General features: G+C 38.2%; 1 protein-coding gene across 1 annotated transcript; it reads right to left on the bottom strand.

Annotated features, from left to right (window-relative positions):
* Positions 1–9015: 9015 nt before the first annotated feature.
* On the bottom strand, positions 9016–17796 carry cxcl14 (chemokine (C-X-C motif) ligand 14). The gene is made up of 4 exons (XM_010742927.3): positions 17467–17796; positions 15728–15833; positions 12179–12292; positions 9016–11182 (listed from the first exon to the last, which is right to left on the bottom strand). Exons 1-4 carry the CDS (start codon positions 17528–17530, stop codon positions 11167–11169), a joined length of 300 nt encoding a protein of 99 aa, XP_010741229.1. The 5' UTR covers positions 17531–17796; the 3' UTR covers positions 9016–11166.
* Between the last annotated feature and the right edge of the window lie 693 nt (positions 17797–18489).

The raw sequence follows: 18489 nt of genomic DNA, 5'->3' as shown, positions 1-18489 counted from the left end.
GTCGGGTGGTTGGCCAGCGCTATCTTTCCTTTGCGTTCGTGCTGGGGCAGCGTTTGAGGGTAGCCGAAGCACAGGATTAACAGACTTGTTTCGTAAGGCCAGTGAGGTTGTAGAGTGCAGATGGACTCACTGACTGCGGTGGTGGAAAGGAGGATGCTGTCTAAGGTGTCCGGGCTATCTTGGACTATGACTCCCACGCCGCTAGGAGGTGGCTGGACGACTACAGGAGCACCTTCACGAGAGACTGCTGGCACCGAGATGCCGCCACAGAGAAACACAAAAGTCGTTCTTACCTGTTGGCACCGTCTCTACACTCCTCCGCAAGATATCAGACACTCCAAGTCAGCCCAAGTAGCTATCGAACTGCTTGTGCAATAAATAAGTAAGTTTCTCATGCATGCACTTGCCACTTTAACAATCAGTGGTCTAGCTCTGTACAGTCTCTCAAAACTAAATTCTTTATAAGGTTTTAGATTTACATACTTGCATAGTTACTGTTACTTGGTTTTATTTTACTAATATCTCCTTACCGTTTGGGAGCGCAGTAACAAAAACAATTGTCAAGCGGGGATTAATAAAGTAGCTGCTGATTTTATGCAACTGTTATTTATACATGTTGGTAAGATTTGTGTAAAATAGGATATTGTAAGGGTGTAAATATTGTTAAAGTTTTTGTTTTCTTGCGATCACTTACTATCTCACTTACCGTTTTAGATTGCTGTAACAAAACGATTTCTCTGCAGGGATTAATAAAGTCTTTCTGATGCTGATCTGACGTGCACGGTACCGTCACTGTTCGTCTTTTTCACAAGGGTGACTTAATGTAATATCACACGAGGATGTAAATTTTTGCATGCATGTCAGGATGCACATTAAATGTGACTGGTTTGTACGTAGTAATAACTTAGAGAGAGCCCAATCCTTTCTAAGTCAGTTATCTGGTGCATACATGATGTAACGTGCAGAGGTTTTCAGCAGAGAGAGAGAGAGAGAAGAGAGAGAGAGGCCTAGAAATGAAACCGATGCCTGTGGCACATCCGTTAAAAAAGACTCACTATCATATAGTGCCATAAACAAGGATTGATCATCGGGAGACATTCAGCCAACCAGCACAGTGTGAATGCAGCCGAGCTGGAGGCAAATCTTAATGAAAATAAAAACACAGCCAAGGAGAGAAAAAGAAAAAAACGAAACTACAGCTTGTAACACAAAATGGGTGTGGTGTGTGTGTCGTCGAAACGTTGAGTAACACACACCACACACCCGTCAAAACAGGTGATTCTGAATGACACACACAGGGTTCCCACACCGTTTTCATGAACAAATTCAAGCACCGTCAACATCAGTTTTTCCATTTTTTTCCAGCACCTTTAAATAGTGTAGCCTAACGAGTTTTTGTGTTTGCCATGAGGTCATGGGCAGCGGGGCCACTGTATGGTCTATAACATGGGTCTAATTAGCATTATTTCTAGGGTGGTAGATTGAATGTTTTGATTTTTAACTTAATTGTGAATTGGCTGTAGTCCTCAGCTTGTAAGCGGTGTAATTGTGTAACGACATAGCGCAATAAACAGTGAACAAACAGACTCACACAAATTTCAGCATTTTCACACCTTGAAAACACTGAATTGAAATTCAAGCATTCAAGGAATTCAAGCATTTTCACAACCTTGAAAACACTGATTGAAGTCAAGCATTTAAGGAATTCAAGCAGTTGCACAACCTGAAAACGCTGAATTGAATTCAAGCATTTCACAACCTTGAAAACACGGAATTGAAATTCAAGCATTTTCAAGGAATGTCAAGCAGTTTCACAACCTTGAAACCTAATTAAATTCAAGCATTTTCAAGGATGCAAGCTTTTTCACAACCCTTGAAAACACTGAATTGAAATTCAAGCATGTTCAAGGAATTCACGCAGTTTCATAACGCTTGAAACCTTGAATTGAAATTCAAGCATTTGCAAGAGGCAAGCATTTCACAACCCTTGAACACGCTGAATTGAAATTTCAAGCTTTTCACACCTTGGAAAAAGCTGAATTGAAAATTCAAGGCAGTTGCAAGGAATTCAAGCATTTTCACAACCTTGAAAACGCTGAAATTGAAATTCAAGCATTTTCACAACCTTGAAACACTGAATGAATTCAAGCATTTTCAAGGAATTCAAGCATTCCACAACCGTGAAACACTGATTGAAATTCAAGCATGTTCAGGAAGTCAAGCATTTTCACAACCTTGAAAACGCTGAAGTGAAATGCAAGCATTTTCACAACCTTAAACACTGAATTGAAATTCAAGCAGTTTCAGGAATTCAGCATTTTCACCACCTGAAAACACTGAATTGAAATTCAGGCATTTTCAAGGAATTCAAGCATTTTCACAACTTGAAAACACTGAATTGAAATTCAAGCAGTTTTCACAACTTGAAAACACTTTGAATTGAAAATTCAAACATTTTCAAGGAATTCAAGCATTTTCACAACCTTGAAAACACTTAATTGAAATTCCAACATTTTAGGAATTCAAGCACCGTGGGAACCCTGAGCCGAGCTGGAGCATCTTAATGAAATAAAAACACAGCCAGAGAGAAAGAAAAAAAAAACGAAACTACAGCTTGTAACACAAGGATGTGTTGGTGTGGGTGTCGTCTGCAAAACGTTTTGAGTAACACGTACACACACACACACACACACACACACACACACACACACACACACAACACACCCCGGCAAAACCAGGTGATTCCTGAATTTACACACAACAACTATTAAATAACCGTGACAACTAAAAAAAATAAAGAGGATCTGCTCAGGTTTGAGTCGTGACAATGCACTAAAACTCATAAAATTTAAAATATCTAGTCCGAGTTTAGCTCCGCAGCCACACCGAGGTGATGGAGCTGCTCCCCCCGTTTAGCAGCCGTTAGCAGCCGTTAGCTCGCCGTTAGCAGCCGTGAGCCAACGTTAGCATCCCCCATGAACACAAACGGAAGAAACCGTGACACTTCACTTGTTTCCCGCCTTAAAATCATAAAAACACCGACTAACAGGGTTGGGTTAAATCAGAAACAACTCCAACACGAGATAATATTACTTAATTAAATTAAACAAGTAAAAAAAAAAAAAAAAAAACAGCCGTTGGTTAGCCGTGAGCTTAGCGTCGTTTTAGCTCGTGCACGGCAGGCTAATCTACGGAGGTAGCTTACCAAGGAAGGGGGTCAAAGCAGAACAGGAACGCGGGGGCAAGATTCATCAATCTCGGAGGGTTGGGGTGGTTGGTTTTTCTTGTAGCCGACCGACACTCAAAGCAGGCGCTGGAGCTGTCGTCGGGAACATTGCAAGAAGACGCTGATATAATGTAGTTCCTGTTGTTTAGTCGGACTGGCTCAAGATGCCGTTTTGCCAGCTCGTTTGCTTAGCGAGGCTGTCTCCACACACACACACACACATGAACACACAAACACACACACACACACACGAACACACACACACAAAAAACACAAAAACACAAAAACAACCCACCAAAAATACACACACCCTCAAGGGACGAACCTGCCAAATACCGGACACCGCCTCCTTCACTGTGAACACAGCGGGAGACGCTGCCAAAGACTGACCCCGCCTTGGCAGACTGTGCGAGGCAGCTGACTGAAGACATGCACAAGAAAGGGTAAAGAAGGATAGATAGATAGATGATGATAGATAGATTAGATAGATAGATAGATAGATAGATGATAGATAGATAGATAGATAGATAGATAGATAGAATAGATAGATAGATAGATGATAGATAGATAGATAGACTTTATAATATAAATATAATATTAATATAAAAACAAACTTATACAGAATAAAAAATATCAAAAGAGGCAAAGTAAAATTAAATATAGTGTACAAAAGCATAGATATAAAAACAGTTTGGCAGTGTTTGATTTAGTGCAAAGGAACAAAGGAGAAATGAACTTTATTTATCCCAAAGCTGCGACAGTGCAGCAGCAGCATTACAAACACTTTAATTTAGGTAGACATGCGTTAATTATCAGTGATAGATAGATAGAGGTGTTGCAGCCACAGTTATAAGTGTTAGGCCACAGATTTGTACAAAAGGCAGGAGGTAGATACAGTATAACTAGAATAAAGTCTGCGGGGAGGAAGAAACATCTAGTTTCTGACCAGTAAATAGAAATATAACAAACTCCCTGTGCAGTAACTTGTGGCAAAAATGTGCACGTGCAATATTTTACTAAATTATCAAGAAACAAACACAATTCATGTAATACACTTTATTATCAGGGCCTCAGGCGTCATTATTATGCTTATAAGTCACAATAGATAGATTAGATAGTTTATTGATCCCCAGGGAGATTCAGCATCCAGTAGCAGCATGAGACACAGTAAACATACATAGAAAAGAGAAATAGAGCTAGAAATAGAGAAACAACTAAATACAATTAAATTAGAAGGTAGAATACTATACATAATAAAATATCAAAAAAGCAATAGTAAATTAAATATATTGTACAAAAGCATATATAACAGTTTGGAAGTATTGATTTAGTGCAAAGTAACGAAGGAGAAATGACTTTATTTATCCCAAGCTGCGAACAGTGCAGCATTACACACAGTGACAACATAAGAATGAAAATATAAAGAACAAACTATACATAATAAAATATCAAAATAGCAATCGTAAATAAAATATATTGTACAATATATTGTGATCATGTTGTAGTGTCTTGTTCATGTCAACCATTGCTATTTTTTTTTATTATTATTTTTGTCCATTGCTATTTTTTTGTTCTTGTTTGGGTTTTTTTGTTTTTTTTGTTGTTGTTTTTTTAAGTTTATGTTCTACCTTAGTACTTGTTTTAGCACATTCTACTTTAGTACTTTTTGTAAATATGTACACTTGTGTTTTCCCTCCTTGACTATTTTTTCACTGCTGTAAACAAGTGAATTTCCCCGTTGTGGGATAAATAAAGTATTATTTAATCTAATCTATCTAATCTAAAAGCATATATAACAGTTTGGCAGTATTGATTTAGTGCAAAGTAACAAAGGAGAAATGTGCAGTGTCTGTAAATAAGGTAATTAAATAAAGAGGACTGGAAAGCAAAGTATCAAGAAGGAGCGTTTAACAGTGCAACACACAAGAGTTGTTACAGAGAAAAGGCTCCTCGAGGAGCTCTAACAGTTGCTTCTTATACATTGTTCAACAATGGGCTGTCTCGGACACCTCCACACTGATACAGATAATATCACAACATTCCTTTAGTTGGTTTTCTGCTCAATAACGAGCACTATATTTTATATCCACATGGTCCTCCCCTAGCCTGTCTCTCCTGTCCTTGTACTACTAATTTATAATTGTCTCTCCCTGCCAGCTTCAGTGAATCAGAAGCCAACTAAGGGAGGTATGCGAGACATACAAACGACAGGACACACACACACTATCTGTATGAGGTAAAACATCTGCACCCCAGTATAATCCTATAATTTTTATAACAGAATATAATGTAGTTTATTTGTTTTACTGCTTATGCATTACTTCTTTTAAGGATGAGGGAGGTGTTGGGTAGCACTAGGGGTTATGAGGTTATTGTCTCCTTTGTTTTGTTTTTTTATGTTTGTTTAGTCAGGGATATATTCTATTTATCTATAAGAATCAGGTATATCTAAACAAGCTGCAAGGAAGCTTGTTATTGTCACTCATTATTTAAAGAGAAGGGGTGGGAGTTTATAAGTTATTCTTCTTCTCACTCCTTTTCGAATATGTATTTCTATGTTTAAATGTTTTGCCTTATTTTTATTTTTGTTTGCATATTCGAAATAAACACTTCAATCAATCAATTAATCCAGTCTTAACTGATTGTATACATGCAGCAGGTATTTAAATATAGGTGGAAACAAACACTTGCAATTTATGTTATACATGCTTTATTATCAGTGATAGATAGATAGAGTGTTGCAGCCACAGTTATAAGTGTATAGGCACAAGATTTGTACAAAAGGCATGAGGTAGATACAGTATAACTAGAATAAAGTCTGAGGGGAGGAAGAACATCTAGTTCTGACCATGTAAATATAAATATAAACAAACTCCCTGTGCAGTAACTTTGTGCAAAAATGTGCACTGTGCAATATTTTACTAAATTATCAAAGAAACAAACACAATTCATGTAATACACTTTATTATCAGGGCCTCAGGCGTCATTATTATGCTTATAAGTCACAATCCATATACACAGATAGATAGATTAGATACTTTATTGATCCCGAGGGAGATTCAGCATCCAGTAGCAGCATGAGACACAGTAAACATACATAGAAAAGAGAAATAGAGCTAGAAATAGAGAAACAACTAAATACAATTAAATTAGAAGGTAGAATACTATACATAATAAAATATCAAAAAAGCAATAGTAAATTAAATGTATTGTACAAAAGCATATATAACAGTTTGGAAGTATTGATTTAGTGCAAAGTAACGAAGGAGAAATGACTTTATTTATCCCAAGCTGCGAACAGTGCAGCATTACACACAGTGACAACATAAGAATGAAAATATAAAGAACAAACTATACATAATAAAATATCAAAATAGCAATCGTAAATAAAATATATTGTACAATATATTGTGATCATGTTGTAGTGTCTTGTTCATGTCAACCATTGCTATTTTTTTTTATTATTATTTTTGTCCATTGCTATTTTTTTGTTCTTGTTTGGGTTTTTTTGTTTTTTTTGTTGTTGTTTTTTTAAGTTTATGTTCTACCTTAGTACTTGTTTTAGCACATTCTACTTTAGTACTTTTTGTAAATATGTACACTTGTGTTTTCCCTCCTTGACTATTTTTTCACTGCTGTAAACAAGTGAATTTCCCCGTTGTGGGATAAATAAAGTATTATTTAATCTAATCTATCTAATCTAAAAGCATATATAACAGTTTGGCAGTATTGATTTAGTGCAAAGTAACAAAGGAGAAATGTGCAGTGTCTGTAAATAAAGTAATTAAATAAAGAGGACTGGAAAGCAAAGTATCAAGAAGGAGCGTTTAACAGTGCAACACACAAGAGTTGTTACAGAGAAAAGGCTCCTCGAGGAGCTCTAACAGTTGCTTCTTATACATTGTTCAACAATGGGCTGTCTCGGACACCTCCACACTGATACAGATAATATCACAACATTCCTTTAGTTGGTTTTCTGCTCAGTAATGAGCACTATATTTTATATCCACATGGTCCTCCCCTAGCCTGTCTCTCCTGTCCTTGTACTACTAATTTATAATTGTCTCTCCCTGCCAGCCTCAGTGAATCAGAAGCCAACTAAGGGAGGTATGTGAGACATACAAAAGACAGGACACACACACACTATCTGTATGAGTTAAAACATCTGCACCCCAGTATAATCCTAATTTCTATAACAGAATATAATGTAGTTTATTTGTTTTGCTGCTCATGCATTACTTCTTTTAAGGATGAGGGAAGTGTTGGGTAGCAGTAAGGGTTATGAGGTTATTGTCTCCTTTGTTTTGTTTTCTTATTGTTTAGTCAGGGATATATATTCTATTTATCTATAAGAATCAGGTATATCTAAACAAGCTGCAAGGAAGCTTGTTATTGTCACTCATTATTCAAAAAGAAGGGGTGGGAGTTTATAAGTTATTCTTCTTCTCACTCCTTTTCGAATATGTATTTCTATGTTTAAATGTTTTGCCTTATTTTTATTTTTGTTTGCATATTCAGAATAAACACTTCAATCAATCAATTAATCCAGTCTTAACTGATTATATACATGCAGCAGGTATTTAAATATAGGTGGAAACAAACACTTTAATTTATGTTATACATGCTTTATTATCAGTGATAGATAAGGGGATGGGGTAGATACAGTATAACTAGAATAAAGTCTGAGGGAAGGAAGAACATCTAGTTCTAACCATGTAAATATAAATATACTGTGCAAAAATGTGCACTGTGCAATATATAACTAAATTATCAAAGAAACAAACACAATTCATGTAATACACTTTATTATCAGGGCCTAAAGCATCATTATTAAGCTTATAAGTCACAATAAATAGATTAGATAGTTTATTGATCCCGAGGGAGATTCAGCATCCAGCAGCAGCATGAGACACAGTAAACATACATAGAAAAGAGTAATAGAGCTAGAAATAGAGAAACAACTATATACAATTAAATTAGAAGGTAGAAATATTAAATGTATACATGTTTGGTATTTATATTTTTAATTTTTGAGCCTGTATGTCTATCAAAATATGTTTATTTGCTATCTAATAAACCTGAGATATAGTTGGTGTTTTGTGTTAAGTGTCTTTACACCACTTAAAAAACATTCACACGTTTGCTGCAGGTTTGACTGTAAATCTGAAGATCCACTAACCTGCTTTTTCTGTGTCTTTCATCCCCGTCTGACTGCATTCATCAGCTTTGCTCAGTCGCCAAAGCGATAATTAAAGTACAGGTTAATGTATCGATAATATCCTGAAAGTGACGTTTCATCACAGTAAGTGCTTTAACCTTTAAATGTTAAGCATGTTCTATACATTATGTATAAAGGATCAGAGGTCATTTCCCCCCTCTGCTCTACCTACATTACATTAGCATAGTCATCGAGTGTGCATGTAGAATGTGTAGTTGGACACCTTAATTAGATCATTCAAAGTTACCTTATCAATATTAAACCCACTTGGTTAAACTGAAATACACACTGCTATCATAAACTTTTCATCCATATATTAACTTTGAGTATTATTTATGAAACCACAGTCATGCAAAGATAGTGTTATAAAAACTAAAACTATTATCATCACTAGGCTTCTTCCAGTATTATAACATCCTTTATAATACTGTGTGTCTCCTGCACGGTCTGCCATAAATCAGCTGGTATATACTGACACCTGGTGGACTGCTTGTCCCACAGCATGTTAGTTTGTCTTCCCCTTTTACACGTTAAACACATGTTAAAAAATGAATCAGAGGCAAACATGAGCTGCTCTATAGACACTTTATTGCTGCTTTTATTGTTTTACACTCAGTGGAATGTTTAACTGTGTTTGGTGGGCTGGTCCAAACACTCACCCTCCCAAATATCTGTTACCAAACCAAGATTTAAATAGCAAAAAAAACAACAACTATAATGCAGTAATACAATATACATGACACTATAAACTCTCTAGGTGAATTCATCCTCACTAACATATAGGCTATAGTGGTCCATTTACAAAATGCTTCTTTATATATATTTATATATAAGATATAAAACAAGAGTAATGCACATTCTTCAAAAGGTAAAGAAAATGTGGTGCTTTTGTATATATATTTATATATATATGCAGATGTAGTGGTGAGTGAATTCTGTTTGGTGGCAACAAAACAACACCCAGCAGTCATTGTTACAAAGTGTATCCACGGCATACAAAACACGTCTGACAGTATTGTTCAGGAGAGATAAGATAGGATAAGAATACCCGGGCAGGGCTGCAGGAGATGGTGAAATCATGAGCAGGACGAGTTAAATGCCTGCCATATATCTAAATATATGCTGTCATGTGATTAATGAGTATGTAGACAGAAAGTGTGATTCAGAATGATGGAGTTTTCAGCCGAACTGTCTCCTTTTTAATGCTAAAAGACGTAACAACATGCTCGATTTCCTAATAATCTGTATTCTTCTCATTGTCAACAAATCCCATGATCTCATATATCTTATTCCTCCACACTGTAGAGCTCCAAACACACCAATGAGCCACGCCGTTGCACCGGTTGATGTAGTTCTTCATCACCATAAACTGTAGTTTATTTGGTAAATACTCCAGAACTCCAAATGTGTATTAATCCGCAGCTAAAAGTAGTCCCAAACAAACACAAGATGTCGTCTTGTTTGAGTGACGTTTGCTAAAAACTACAATGCCCAGTTGTTTTAGGAAGTTATTTAGTCGTGACCTGTATTTAAATATTTACATCTTAGACAGGTTAGGCAGGTTTAGACATGAACTGAGAGACACATTGTTGATTTGATATTTTCATGGGAATTTGTTGAACACTAACAAAAAGGCAAAATATCACTTCATCTCTGAGGAGGCTATCATCTGTAGTTATGTTGGCAGTTTGCATGAGATATCGCTTCATTACACATTTATTTCAAGAGGTGGAGCTAAAATATCTTTCAGCTAGTGAAAATATATAACAGAAACTCATTTGTTGATGTAAACTGCAGACAGTCTGACTTTCGTGGTGTGTTTAATCATCATTTTTAATGATCTGCGATCCACAGACTGTAGCGTATGTAGGAATGGCACAAATTAACTATTTGTATATGCTTTAATATCTATTGAAGCTACACACCCTGTCAGTTAATTCAATAAAATTTTACAAAAAGGGTGTTGCAGCAGACTAATGTGTTTGTTTGACACATGTGACTTGCGTGGACAGGGTAAACACACACACACACACACGCACACACACACACACGCACACACAGTGGTAGATCTCCTCTATCTGACTGAACAATAGAAACTTCTGTATTACATGTAACCGCACACCTCTCCTCTACAAATCCAGAGAATCTGATCCTCTGAGCGCCTTTATTCATCACTGCATTTTTCAACTACAACCACTTAAAAAAAAAAAAACTGCATTCTACTAATATATCTATCAGATTGAATACAGAGTAGAGAAAACTTTAACAGTTGAAACACCCACGCTGTTTTCAAAGGAAGTCTGCCCCTTTTTCTTCAAAATGACACATTCTTACACATTCTTCACTTTGAAAGAAGCCTAAAAGCCAAAGCAGAAGAGAAGTCCCTTTAAGTAATAACTGAACAAACCTACAACTGTTTGAACACAGATGGTGGTGTCTTGTCCACTATTCGACAAGTATAACTACAGTTGTAAAGACTGGATTGGTGAGTGAACTGTAACTAGACCGATGGCCGACTAAAACGAGCTCACCAGCTTATATACGAACTAAAGATATCTCTTAATGTGCTCGACAGATCTCAGGCAGAAGAGGGAGAAGTACTGTTTGATTGCAGGTTACATCTTGTACTTCGCAAAAAACAGTCCTGGTGATACTGGCGTCTTTTTTTTTTTCTCTTTTCGTTTGTCTCACTCGATCCACGTGTGCTGGTCAGCCGAGGTTTTTAGGCTTCGTACACCCTGAGGAAGGAAGGAACAAAAGTTAATCTCTGTTTTCACTCCTTTGGTTGTTCCCTGAAGGACACAGGTTTAATCACTCTGTAACCCATAGAGTCCCTGTGGAAATGTCCTTTCACACTCTGCAAAACAATGAATCTCTGCCCCCTTCACAGGCCTTTTGTCTGGAGCTCGCCCTGACCCGTGACCTCCCCATGATGGCGGTAAAGTGAGGGGTGAAATTTCAAAAAATCAATGAAGTTTCACAGACAAACCACAAGATGTGATTTACAAATGTAGGTTGTGTGCATCATGGGTGTGCTCGACAGTCAAGTAAGGGCTACGGAAATCTAAGGCTGACATAAACTATGAGGCTTTTAGTGTCACTTAGTAAATCACAAACCTGCAATAACTCATTTTTGGCCACATGGAGGCAGCAGAAACAGGCTGAGTCTTCCACTGATATGATGAAAGAGTTTGCAAACAGCCTTTTTATGCAACTAGTTCATATACAGCAACATTATCATTCATTTGGAGTCACGTTTATATTCATAAGTGTTGCATAATCATAAGCAATATCAATAATAAGCTTATTTTGCTAACTGCATTTACCAGAGCTAACTAGAAGAGCCAAAATAAAAATATGAATTAAATTAAAGGAGCAGTGCGTATGAATTAGTGGCATCTAGCAGTGTAGTTGCTGCTAGTTTGAAGGAGAAACTGTGGTGGCTGCAAAATGTACTAAAAATGCGAAAGGCCTTATTTTGAGCTTTAGTTTGTCCTTTCTGGGCTACTCTAGAAACACAGCCACATCTGTAGATATAAAAGGCTTCTCTAAGGTAATAAAAACATATTTTTAGGTGATTATAAACTAATGAAAAGATAGTTATGCATATTACATTCTATTTCTGCCATATTCTGTACATAGAGCACCTTAAATCTGACACACTGGACCTTTATAGCTCAAATAAAACAAGTCTAATGTCTTATTCTGTTAATTAAGTTAATAAGATTTATTACCTGTGCTTGTCTTTCCAGATGCGGAACCATTTGACCAAGTTCTTGGTGCTCTGAAGTTTGGGATGAAGACAATACTCCTGCCCTTTGAACCGAGCCACGTTCTCCATCGTCACGCTGAGAAGGAAAGCAAAGAAGAAGAGACGAAAAAACAACAAAGAAAAACACACGTTAGAAAGTCGAAGAATCTAATACTGTAAATACATAGATTAACATATTGACTGTCCAATAATTTGATTACGAAATACTTTCATTAGGTTGCACAATATGTTGCCTTCAAGCGTTTGAGAGAAGGTTGGGATCAACTCCAGGAGCCAACCTGCAGTGTGACTTTTGTATGAAATTCAATGGTTGAATAGAGTAAAAATAGCGATTCGGGGGCTATTTCAAACCATCTGAAAGCCAGTCTGAGTCATCTGAATAGAGACCGGCCAAGTTGTAACACATTTTACCCTATTTCTGCCCCAAATTTGAGCTTCTATTCTAAACCGCCCTCAATAACATTTCCGCGGTTAAATGCCCCTCTCGATTCAAAAGATCAGCTTGTGCGAGGCGGCCGGTTATTTGGCAATGGACTAATATTATGGAGCTGCCACTGAAGAATGTGACATCTAAGCTCATTGAATCAATTGGTCTGTCTATAACCCTCTACATAAGGCAACGGTAGAGACAGTCTGCCTGCATGTGGCATATTCACACCAAACAAGAGAAATGTGGGAAAAAACACCCACCATGCCATCGGGCCTCTCCATCTCCTGACACACACTCAAAGGCTCAGCAAACCATGAATGTTAAACGAGTTGACTACAAGAGAAAAGACTCGACTTCTCAATAAAAACGCCGCATTCAACAGAAATAAAGATTAGATTAAAGAGTTTTGCATCTGTTTTCCTGCTCATTCAGTCGTCACTTTGATTGGCCATTGAGGTTTAGTCGGGCAGCTGTGCAAGCTTTGTTATGGAAGAACTGAGCTTTGAGTGTGTTTGACACCTTCATGTGTGCATGCCAATGGATTCATATCTGCAAGGCTGTGAAGAACGCACCCTGAAACTTTAGGAGAGGTGAAATCTGACCAAATTATTGTTTTAATTTGAGCCTCAGTTCCTCCTCATTATATTTCACCTGGGAAACTGAAGTGCAAAGGCTCTATTAATCAGCTAATATGTTAAGAAAAGGTTCCATCAGCTCAGGAAACGTTGCAAGAAACAAAGAACAAAGAGAAAAGAAGCGATAGTAGCGTAGTGTATTTCCACTTTCCACTGAAAACTGCAAGAAAAACACAGAAAGAAGCACCAATAAGAAAAACAAAGAGTGATAGCAATAAAAAGAGGGTGATAAATGACATGAAGGTGAAAGAATAAGATGAAGTGGACATAGAAGCACTTCATGGACAAGAGAAAGAAAGACGAAATGGAGAGAGATTCGGGGAAAACAGGGACATTTCGGAGCTCTTAGCGTATGTGTGTGTGGTTAGGAGTGGTCGCTCTGAATGCCAAACTGAGCGCTGTAAGCCAAACTGCCACAACAAATGCCAGAGGGGGGACTCTCTCGCTCATTTCTCTCCCTACTCTCTTTCTTTTCTGTGGCTTTCCGGAGCCCGCTGAGGCTCATTTTTCATTGGGCACCAGCGGCTGGTGGCCCCCATCTCATGCTAATAGAGCAGCCTTAAATAATGGCTGTAAAACACACTCACACAGAAACAGACCTGTGAGTCGATGTAGGCCAATTCTAGTGGCTCTCACAGTGTTTGTGCATTCACACACATACATATACACACATCACCACATACTGTACACACATAATCACAAGTTTTGAAACACCTTTAACAACGTTATTGTGACTTTTATATGAATCTAACGTGTGCACAGACAAGATTCAACCTTTAGATCAGCTTACTCCAGTTACTTTACTGGTTGGTCACATTAAAAACATTAAACATACAACTAATGATTTTTTTTCAATTTAAATTCATTTCTTTTATTAATTGACTCATAATTTCATAAGAAATGTCAGAAAATAGTCAGATTAAAATAAAATACCCAGTCCAACATCTTCAAATTGCTTCAGATCTTCAAAACAAATACTTAACTTTAAGAAACGTAGCAAATCCTCATGTTAAAGTAACTTAACCTTGCACATTTTACAGAAAATTTGCTTTAATAGAACTGCTGCAGATTAAGTTTCTATCCATTAATTGAGCAGCAGACTAATTGTTTCAGCAATGACACGACTGAAATGTATGGGATCCTTTTGTCTTTTAGTTCAAATTTTAGTGCAATTTATGTGGTGTTACTGTTGCTATCCACCCAAATGTCCAAACATATAGCTATAGAAGCAAATACGAACCCAATCCAATCAGATTTTCATGAATCATTACAGTGAAAACATCTTTTATTTTAAATTAAACAGTCAAATTTGACCATTTTTCAGTCAAAACATCTCATTACTAATTTCATCAAACTTGTGGCAACATTGCATCGACTTACATTTATTAACTGGAGGTTCTGAAGCTATTTTTGAACCTTTATTTGAAAGATGGAATGGAGAGAGGGGGGGGGCGATGTACAGCAAAGGGCCAAAGGTTGGAAATGATCCCTGGGCTGCTGTGGTGAGTTAATAACCACTAAACATCAAATCTGACACCTAATACTGACTTGCATTTTTACTCCTGAAAGGCAAAACATCACAGTGTGGCTGTGTTAAAGTGCATTCTCTGTGTGATATTGTCATCTGCCAGCAGGCGGCAGCAGAGTTTGCGCCTCCACTCCTGGGGGAGACTGACAAAACATCCCCATCTGGTAGTCCCTTCATGTCCCTCTGACACAAAACTTCAAATGAATTCCTCACGGAAATCGCAGCTCACGTTACGAGCTATGTTGAGACCCGATCCCTGAGAGCTGGCTCGAGATCACAGTTTAAAAAACAAACAAACTTCATACTGTATAATGTAACTGTCTGTGTGAGCGACACAGACTACTTCTGAGGGTGTTTGGACCCCCTTTAGGAGGAAAGACCTACTTTCATAAACATAATAGCTGACTGTCTGCTCGAGCTGAGATCTTCTGGGTCAAAGGTCAGATGGCAGAGAGAGAGTAGGTGGAAGGATCAAACAGACCCAGTCAACTTTCGAGGTTTTTAAGTGAGCGTACACATTTTAAAAGAGATCTTGTATGAAATAATACATGCAGACAGATACACTGAAAGTTCTGGAAGGTTTTGGAAACCTCGTCTCCGCTCCTGTCTGCGGGGTGTAATTAAATCATCAGTTTAATATCATGCTGTTAATCCTCCTAAGTGCTTTAAGCACAGATGACAGGATGTTTTGATGATAGCTCCACGGCTGCCAGATATTTTTATGGTATTTTGGAAGACTGTCATGGCACAGTTACAATTGTATATCTGCGTGTTGGGCAGGTACAAATACTGTGACAATAGGACTCTTAGCAAGGAAGAAGGGAAGGAGAAGTAGAAGATAGAAACAGAGGATAGAGGATAGAGGGATCAAGGAAACAAAGGAGGGAGAGAGGGAGACAAAATGAAGCTGGAACTCACAATATCATCTTCTCTTGGCAGTACGGGTGTTTGGGTTTGATCTCCAGCTTCTGTACATCCTTGTATCTGATCTTTGGTCCTTTTCTGGTGCACCTACACTTGTAGGCTGTTGAGAAAAATCAAACACACTCATGTCAGACTGACTTTAATCATCAATGAACTCTTAACGCTGGATATTTACCGGGTGTGACAGATTACTCTCAGAATAACCTCCAGCTATGAAACTGACGCAGACGTCGAAGAGATAGAAACATTAATTCTTTGTGATTTGACAGCAAACTGGCTCTGAATCAGACTCCAGTTTATCTTTAAAGCGCACACACTGACACACTGGATTACCAGTGCCAATATTTAACTCGGCTGAAACACAAACACTGTTTGTTCCAGTCAGCTCCTTAAATCATGAACCAATACAACACGGTAAATGTTTTAAACACAGATTAAGTCGCGTTTAAACAGAATAAAAATAATAAATAGATTTTAACTCCAGCTCAGTTTAGTGGAGATGATTTATGGACCCACACCAAATGACAGAGAACCTGTAGCTTCAGCAGGAAGACACTAAGCAGATGCATGCACTGACAGTCTTCTTAAGCATCTACACGTTCATCTTCCTGAGGTCCACGCTGACTTCACGCTGCTGAGTAAAGGAGGGGGAAATGAGTTTTGCTGGGTTGTATATTTGCGATGGGAGGTGATGACCTGGATAGTCCAAGGTTTCCCTCATCCATCACCTGCTATCTCCTGGTCCTGTCCTCACCGCCGGCCACTAAATCTGTCACAGGTCCCACAGTGTTGCCAGCACATACACACAGAGACACACACACACACACACTGGACAACAAGAGCCAATAAACCGTGGACATCGAGGTTCATATGGAGATTTTGATGGAGGTAAACGGCTTCAACGCTTCAGGCTATGGAAAGAAACAGGTCTCCTTCCTAAAGACACCTGATTACTCATGTATATGTAGGTGATGACAATAATATAATATTTTAATATAAGCTGATGGCGATTGGTTTGCAGCAAAACTATGTTTCTATGAACTATGAAGCGAAATATGCTTTCCAACGAGCAAAGACAAATAACGCCACAGAAAAACAGAGCTATCCAGTTTTTCCTAACAATTTATCATTCCAGGTCAGATTTGCAAGATTTTTCCTTAATTTTCAAATAAAATCTTATTGCATAAATTCCCTCCAGTCCTCCAAACCTCCCTCCTGCTTCCACATGGCCCCACGAACATTGGCTTTTAAATGATCTCAGCTACATATGGTGAGCTTCACTTGTCTTGCCAGACACACACAGTCCCAGAGTGTTGTTCAGGGTGGCTTGTGAATGCCAACTTAAGGCTCAGGATGAGATCAGCTTTTTAAACCACACTTGCATTCGTAATTGTGTTTTCATGGATATGAACAGGTGAAGATCAGACAGGCAGTATGTGGCACATTGGGGATGTAAACATACATTTTTTCCCACTTACACTCACACACTTTGACTTAATTGTTGTTTTCACACTGTGTGATGGAGATCTGGGGATCTTTGACACCAACTTCACTCATCTTTCACACAAACTCTGGATCATTTGCACTTAATTCCCCACATCCTTCCCCTCGTGCACACATAACACTGCAAATGTATCCACCTATTAATTATTATTCAAGTTACATCATCACAGCTCCAATGCAAAAACAACCAACTTGTAGAAAATAATTTTTAAAACATGTATTAAGTTTACCTTCTGCGCTCAGGACGTATAAGGCCACCACTAACAGAAGGAGCACCGCTGTGCACCGATGCATGTCTTCACAAGTTAAGCAAAAATGTTTTTTTCCTCAAAATCCGAGCTCTGCAAACGGTCACACAAAAAAACAACCAAACTCTTTCGAGGCACAAATAAAATCCACTTGCAGAAACTGAAGGGGCAGTTTTGGCTTTTCTGCTTTTTTTTTTTTTGGAGTCCCTTTGAGCGCGGATCCGTCTGTGCGTCCTGAGCGCTTGGATGAACCTCCAATCAGTCGTTTAGCTCTTTCTCTCTCTCTTTCTCTCTCTCTCTCTCTCTTACTGTGAAGAGGCAGGCAGCAGCTCCCTCTTTTAAAAAGCAGCCCGCTGTCCCCTTCTCATTAATATGCACAGCCAGACAGCGAATCAAACACTTTGTGGCCTGCGAGGGAGAAGTGGAGAACATGGAAAGGGAGGGAGGGGAAGCGAGAAAATACACCAGAAATACAAATATTGTTTACCACGACGAGGTGCAGTGACGTCTGAGTTGTTGTTTTGGATAATGTGAGGCTGTCACTGTAACCTTTCAGCTTCTGACCTGACACAAAACGTATGAGATGACTGGAAGAATGATCACACAGTTATGAGTTTGATATTTCTATGAAATTCTGTGGTGACCTTTGTGCGTCCGGTTATGTGGGTCAACACCTGAATCCTTCAAGTCCTGCAACAGGTCTTTAGATAGTTATGATATGGTTTGTTTGGAAAAAGCAGAGGTGCTGGAAATAGTTTGGCTACATGGGGTTGTCATGGCTACGGGAAAAATAAATAAATAAAATAAAGTCATAACTATAAAAATCAAACAATCCAAAGGTTCGGCTACGAGTGAGGATCAAGAGACAACTTCCATGTCTGTGAATTGAACATGGACGTGCCAAAACCTGCAGTTCCTCTAACGTCCACTTGAGGCTGGCTCCAGAAGTGAGTCAGTCTCCATAAGTCCCCATGTCCAAATGTCCAACTTCACAGCAGAAATAAA

This window comes from Larimichthys crocea, chromosome I, assembly GCF_000972845.2.
Source record: "Larimichthys crocea isolate SSNF chromosome I, L_crocea_2.0, whole genome shotgun sequence".
NCBI lineage: Eukaryota > Metazoa > Chordata > Actinopteri > Sciaenidae > Larimichthys > Larimichthys crocea.
Note: the sequence above shows the minus strand (reverse complement) of the source record. Positions and strands in the feature narration are given on the sequence as shown.